We start from the raw sequence: 7,087 nt of genomic DNA on the forward strand, positions 1-7,087 counted from the left end.
CCCAGAAAGGTTCAGTAAACTGCTCACGTGGACAACCAGGAGGCCCGCACCTGTGCTACTGCCATCTTGGGCTGGATCATTCTTTGTTAAGGGGGTCTGTCCTGGCTACTGTAGGATGTCCAGCAGCATCTCTGGCCTTTACCCACAAGATGCCAGTAGCATCCCCCTCCCCAAGTCATGACAATCAAAAACGTCCCCAGAAATTGCTAAATGACCCCAAAGCAGGCAGAATCCGCCCAGGAAAGAACCACTTGAGGGACCCTATTCCTCCCACATGCTATGACTTCTTTTTCATCTTGGTGGAAAACTGAATCAAGGGCATACTCTCTACCCTGTTTTTTTTTTTTTTAATCTGGATTTTTGCTGGGTAAGATTTATTTAACACTTTCTTTACTGTGGTGTGTAAGGTTAAACATCCATGGGAATTGGATGAAAGTACAACCTTCCAATAAGACCAATAAGTCCTGGGGATGGAGTGGGCATTATGACTATAGCTAGCACTGCTGTGTGATAGATGGGAAAGTTGCTAAGAGAGTAGACCCCAAAAGTTCTCATTACCAGGAAAAAAATGATTTTTTCCTTTTTTTGGCATCTATGAGATGATGGATGTTCACTATACTTATCGTGGTCATCATTTCACAATATAGGTAAGTCAAGTCGTTATGTTGTCCACGTTAAACTTATACAGTTCTGTGTATCAATTTTATCCCAATAAAACTGGAAAACAACGAAAAAAGAAAACCCACTTGAAAAGTAAAAATTAAATTAAGATAAATATGTTTCACAACTATAGCTTCTCCCCCAATTCAAAACCTTGGTCAAGCAATCAAAAATGACCTCCTGATAAACAACAAGGTCCTGTATTCAGGGAATATACACAGGGAACTATATTCAATATCCTATGTACAGCACAGGGAACTATATTCAATATCCTATGATAAGCCATAATGGAAAAGAATATGATAAAAAATATATATATGTATAACTGAGTCACTTTGCTGTACAGTAGAAATTAAACACAACATTGTAAATCAACCCTACTTCAATAAAATTTTTTAAAAATGACCTCCTGGTGCTACACGAGCGCCACAATCTCAAAGTCATAAAAAGGGGCTTAACTTTCTAACCAGGGCTCTGCCCCAAGCTCCAATTTATTAAAATAATATTGATATACTAATGAGCAATAACTAAAAACTTTTCAGAACACTTTCCCCAAATCCTGAAAGCATTAAACTTCTAGCTGTTCTCTTAAATAACTTTTATTCTTAGGACAAATATAAATACACAGACAATGGGAGATCCGGGGAATCCAGGAGAAGCAGGAACGTTTTTATTCCTTTTCAAAGACCTGGCTTAGTAATTCACTAAGCTCCCGTGGTTCCGGCGTCTTCAGGACACGACAGCGTGCAACTCTGCCACTGATCCAAGTGCAACAGCTGGGCAATGTCAGATCACTTAGAATTTGTCTTCCTCTTCGTCCCCCAGGAAGCACCAAAACAACCCTCCTTTCAGATAAGACGATTTTACACAGCTTTTGAAATAAGTGGCTGGGCATGCAGCCAACAGAGATCTGGGAGAAGTGTGGCCTGGGCAGGAGAGCTGGGAGACTCGACAGGACGGGGAAAGGATCCCCAGGAGGACATGAAAGTCGTGGTTTCAGGTGGCAGTTTCTAACTTGTCTCCACCTCGTTCATAAGACACCACAGAGTAAAGTCAGATTCCCCCTCAGATCTCAAAGGGTAAAGTCAGACCTCAGAGAGCATGGGGGGCAAAAGGTACTGAACAGCGGCCACTGGCTTACGCTTGTTAACCCTGAATCCATGAGACGCTTTCCAACATCCAAAAATTGGAGGAGTTTTCTACTTCCTAAACACAGCTTCTTTATTGATTTCCTTCCAGCTCTCATAAACATGTCAAGCAACAGACCTAGGGAGGCTGGCCCTACTGCAAGCCAGGCAGAACTGCACACACACACACATGCACACGTGCATGCACACACACACATATACCTGAAGGTACTCTGGCTCGAGGGCGCTCTGCCTCCAAACTGCCTTTCCCTCCCTCCAAGTTTGTCTCCAGTCTTTAAACAGTTTTCCTTAATGATTCCAATACATGAAAAAACTGTAAATGATTCTGCAGATGGGACATCAGATTGATTAATAAGTATGGGAAGAGACAGCTACTCAACCTCAGTAAGAACTGGAGATCTGCAAAAGCAAGCAATGAGATACCCAACCATACCCATCTGATTGAAAAACATTAGAAAGTCAGATAATACTAAGTGTCAGATATGATGGGAGGATCTGAGAACCCCCAGATACTGCAGGTGGGAGGGTAAACTGGTACATACTCAAGGAAACCGTGTAAGAGTACCCCTGGGACCCAGGAATCCCACTCCTAGGGGTCCACCCCAGACTCTCTCATACAGGTCCTCAGGAAGACACACCTAAGGATGTAGCAAGGAGCTGAGTGCACAGACAGGGAGAAAGAAAATGAATAAATGTCCATTGAGAGGAAATTCAGACAATGTAGAAATATATCATAAACAATAAATAAATACATAATGAAGAATCTCCCACAGTCACACATGTACACACGCATACAAAAAAGTCTTTGCACATCCATATATATATATATTATTTATTTATTTAATGAGCTCATACTACACATGCTGTTTTGTAACCTGTTTCACTCAACCAGCATATAGTGAGTATTATATTAGCATCATCATTTTTCACAGCTGCACAGTATTTCACTGTAAGCACTACCATAATTTAGTTAACCAATGCTCAATTGTTAGATACCTAGGTTACTTAAATCTCTTCACTGTTAAACAGAACTGCTCTGGACTTCATTGGCCATGCATCTTTGCTTCCTCTCCTAAGTAATAAAATTAGAAGCAAAGAATAGGTATTGCAGTAAAAACTGTGCGTACCTTAGAAATGGGACTGCTTGGTTAAAGGTATATATCTTTCTTACCACGATACACATTCTTTGCTTCTAATTGTAACAGTTTCCTTGGATCCACATTCTTTCTGTTGTCTGGCAAAGCGACTCCTTCAGGGAAAACAGACACACGGGTTATGTATAAGCAATAATACTTACTACACTCTTCCTCCTTTACCTCCCTCCCTTCTCTGTATCCATCGTTAAGGAAATGGCGGCCACTGTCCAAATAAGTCCCGATCTCACAGGTTCCCAGCATCAGCCATGCAGCTCATCACAGAGGACATTTTGAGACGCATCAGCAAAGCATCAGCAAAGCAAAATACTTAGGGGTTCATTCATTTGCTAAAAATACCTTTATCAGATGCCAGCCTGTGCTTGTAGCCACAGCAGGCATTAGAGAGGCACAAACGATTAAGGGCCAGTCCTGCTCTTAGGAGCCCTCCGCCCAGTAAGTTCAGCGACACTCTTGACTCCAAGTAGAAAATCCCAAACTCACATGTGCTCTGGAAGGGGGCCTTGCTGGGAGGCTTCTCAGAGGAGGTGACACACAGGCAGGCAAACAGCAATGAGCTGGCCACGTAGTCTTGGTGGTGGAGGGGACCCCAAGCAGAGGGTCAGAGGCACATGCCGGGCTAAGGCCACCAGATGCCGCTGGAGAACACCTGAAGGTCCAGCAGGGCGGGAGCAGTGGGCACAGCTGAGATGGGGGCTTGAGAGGGAGGCGGGGCCCTGGTTAGACACAGCCAGCTTGCCAGCACACTGAGAAGCCTGCGCACGGGGGGATGAGTGGGCAGAAGAAGGGTGAAACCAGACGAGGGAGGATGGATGGGAGTGGGGACAAGGCTGGCTGCAGGAACGCCAGCCTGAAGGGCACTGCTGTGACTCCGGACACGAGGGAGGGAGGTGAGTCAGGCAGAAGGGCTGGCAGGTGGGGAAGCTCCCGTGGAGGAAGGGGTATGGCCCAGATAAGACAGTCTCAGGGAGACTTGAGAGGCAGAATAGCCAGGATGTGGTGACTGCATGCTAAGGGGCTAGGAGGGGAAGCAGGTAAGGAAGACGCCCAGTCAGGGCAGCAGGCCTTCAGGAAGCCCGATGAAGCGAGCGTGCAGCGGCCTGTGGAAAGGTCACAGTACAGACCACAGACTTGTAGTGTTCTAGAGTCTACCGGATGACTTACTCCCCGCCCTGGGATGCAACTTTCTCCTCTGCAAAGGAGCACATGGGACCTGTGTACCATCAAGGCCCTTCCCAGCTGTAAAATGCTGTAAGTTCCTATCCACATCAGAACTGGGGTGTCAGCTGAACCCCTGGAAACTCTCCCCAACAAGAAGGCCTTCCTGGAAAGAGAAGGCACATCCATAAGGAGCCTCTCCTGTGAAGTCGGAACCTTCCTCCAACGCCCAGCTCACAGGCCAGCAAGGACCCATCCCTTCCAGCCCTGAGTACCGGCTCTCCTGCTCAAACACGTGCCCTCACATCTGGCCCCATGCTGCTTGCTTTTCGGCCCCGCTCCTGGGTAATACGGAGCAGACTGGCAAAATACTTCAAATACCGTCTTAAGAAGTGCACCGCCTTGTGGGCTGAGCGGCCTATTTTGAGCAAAATGTTTCAAACCTCCAGGCTCAGAGCTGCTCTAGGCACCAACGTTCAACGCAACTGAACAATCAGGAAGGCAGTAAAGGACTACGGCGCATCTGCTGAAGGCCAGGCCGTCCCTGGGCACGGGGACTGGACATGCCCACCGTCCAGGACTGTCTGCTGTGTGGGGGAGCCACCAGCCTGGCGTGAGAAGGGCCGTACGGAGGATGCACAAGGCTAGGGCTGGGGGAGGCCAGAAAAGGAAGCAACAGCCTGGCTCGGATGTCCAGGAACACTACCCAGAGGACGGAGCGTGGGAGCTGGGCCCCGGTGGCTGCATGCAGTCATGGCAGGTGTGCAGTGGCAACTGGCCCAGGAGTGGACGAGCACAAGCCAGCCGCAGGGAGTGTCAGGAGAGAAGCGACAGGAGGTTCAGAAGGGCTGGCTGATGGCCACAAGGTGCACTGGAGCTAGTCTGTAAGGGTCTGAATGCCACATCCAGGTAGTGGCTACAGGGAGCCACTGAAGTTTGCAAGCAGACGATAAAGGGCAGCGGGAAGGATGGGGTACAGAGAGGGGCAATTCAACGTCTGCTGCACATCAGGGGATCAGCACAGTGGAAAACAATGTAGCCGGAGCCAGGGCAGGGGATGGGGCGAGGGGATGTGGGCCCACAGTTCCCCCTTCTCCATTTTCTCAGGACCACTACCATTTAATCCTATGGCCCCACAAAGAAACACCTTGACTCAAAGTCACACGGCAACCAATAGCAAACCTCAAGGGAGAGCTCCCAACCCGGCCTTTCCAGATCTGGTTTCTGCTCCTGCTCTGAAAAAGCTCACAAGCCCCTGGCCCCAAACCTCCAACAGCTGATCAAACACCCAAGCACACTGTATACACTTGGAAGGGGAAGGCACAGGCTGTGAATAACTGACACACACATGCCCAGATTTCCCAGAGGCCCGCCTGAGTAACAGGACACATTTGGTTCATTTCCCGCAAAACCAGAATTTCCCAGGCATTAGGGGGAAATGCAACCCTCCCTGCATCCCCTGTAGCCCTCTCCATCCCCCTGCTCCAGAGACCCCGGCCATCCTTTCTAATTTCCCACTTTCTCCCTGAACTTGAGCAACCTACAAAAAGCCTCTCCAAGATCCCTCATGCCCCTGCACATCTTCATTGCGGCAGTTCATTCAGGCAGGGTGGTAGGCAGAAAGTCACTGAGGCCACCAAGGATGGCCAAACACCCTAAAGCCCAGCTCCAATCCCTGGCGCAATGCGCGCCTCCCACAGGTATCCCCACAGGCTAGACACTGCTTCTTTTGGTAGCAGAACGGATGAAAAGAAAAAACAGCAGGTGGTGCCTGAGAAGCCCTCAGAGGGAACAGAGGGAGGCTCAGCAAGGTGGGTAAGGTTCAAATCCTACTTCCACCACTGAGCCTACTTGAATAAGCCACCTTGCCTCTCCGGAAAATTTTTCCTCATCTATGAAATAGGTATAAAAATAAATTCCGTGTAAGGGTGTCATAATTCGGAACGCGATGGAGAGTGTTAAGCATTAGTGGAGAGTGAAAAGGAATTCAATATTTTTTATATATTTATTGATATATATAGATACATATCATAGCTATAGCTACAGCTATAGCTATAGATAGAGATATCGTTCGAAGGGGAGAAAATTCCTAAAGTGTGTATCAGGGAAAACCAGCCGAGTGCAACCCTGTGGAGCAGGGCCGGGAGTCCCGGGCTAGCGGGAGCGCACCCAGGCGCCGGGGCCGGAGCATCGGTGCGCGCAGGTGCGGCGGGCGCGCAGTGACAGCAGGTTGGCGGTGCAAGTTGGGCCGCGGGGGCTGCAAAGGGGCGGCGGACCCACCTGAAGACGCGCAGCAGCAGGCAGGCTATGAGGAAGGCGGAGAAGGCGCACGCCACGATCACGGCCGCCTTCAGGGTGGGCAGGTCGCGGAGCAGGCTGGAGATGCGGGTCACCAGGGCGTCACCGCTGCTGTTGGAGCTGCCGCCGCCGCCGCCCGCCGCCTCCCCGGAGCCCATCCCGGTGGCGTTCCCGGGCCCAGGGCCGGGCGGTGGCCGCGGCTGGCGCTCGGATCCGGACTGCGGCGGGGCGGCGGACTCGGCTCTGCTGGCGCGGGCGGCGGGCGCGGCCAGGAGCGCGAGCAGCACCAGCAGCGGCAGAAGCCGCGCGGCCGGCGGCGCGGCGCGCATGGTGCGGTCCGGCGGCCCGGGGTCGGGCTGGGCGAGCGCGACGGAGCCCTGGGTCCCGCACCGGCGACGAGGCCTTCACCGGCTACTCCCGCGGCGGAGCCAGGCGGCTGCGCGGTCCTTGGCAGGAAGCTGCGGCGCCCGGAAGAGTCCGAGCCGCCCGCCGCCGCCGCGGCAGCCGCCACCAACACGTTGCACGGAGTCATTCGACGGGCCGCAGCCCCACGTGGGCGGGGCAGGCCACCAGGCCCGGTGCGGGCTGCGCTGCTCTCCGGGCGGCCCCAGTTCCCTCGGGACCTGGCACCCCCTTGGAGAAGTAACAATAGCCAGGCGCTGTGCTGCA

The 7,087-nt window shown here is 51.3% G+C and overlaps 1 protein-coding gene across 2 annotated transcripts in view; it reads right to left on the reverse strand.

The window, feature by feature from the left end:
- FAM174B (family with sequence similarity 174 member B) overlaps window positions 1-6,878 on the reverse strand; it is a 31,935-nt gene extending 25,057 nt beyond the window's left edge. Inside the window, exons 1-2 of one of the 2 annotated variants that reach the window (XM_027083147.1) lie at window positions 6,401-6,848; window positions 2,663-3,057 (exon numbers count right to left, since the gene is read on the reverse strand). In XM_027083147.1, coding sequence (XP_026938948.1) covers window positions 2,976-3,057; window positions 6,401-6,747 — 429 coding nt within the window. In that variant the 5' untranslated portion in view covers window positions 6,748-6,848 and the 3' untranslated portion in view covers window positions 2,663-2,975. Of the gene's footprint in view, window positions 1-2,662; window positions 3,058-6,400 lie in introns of those variants that run through there. The other variant, XM_027083146.1, reaches the window with a different exon arrangement.
- Window positions 6,879-7,087: the final 209 nt, after the last annotated feature.

This window comes from Aethalodelphis obliquidens, unplaced genomic scaffold (genome assembly GCF_003676395.1).
Source record: "Aethalodelphis obliquidens isolate GAN/ISIS:26980383/991018 unplaced genomic scaffold, ASM367639v1 scaffold49, whole genome shotgun sequence".
NCBI classification, from domain to species: domain Eukaryota; kingdom Metazoa; phylum Chordata; class Mammalia; order Artiodactyla; family Delphinidae; genus Aethalodelphis; species Aethalodelphis obliquidens.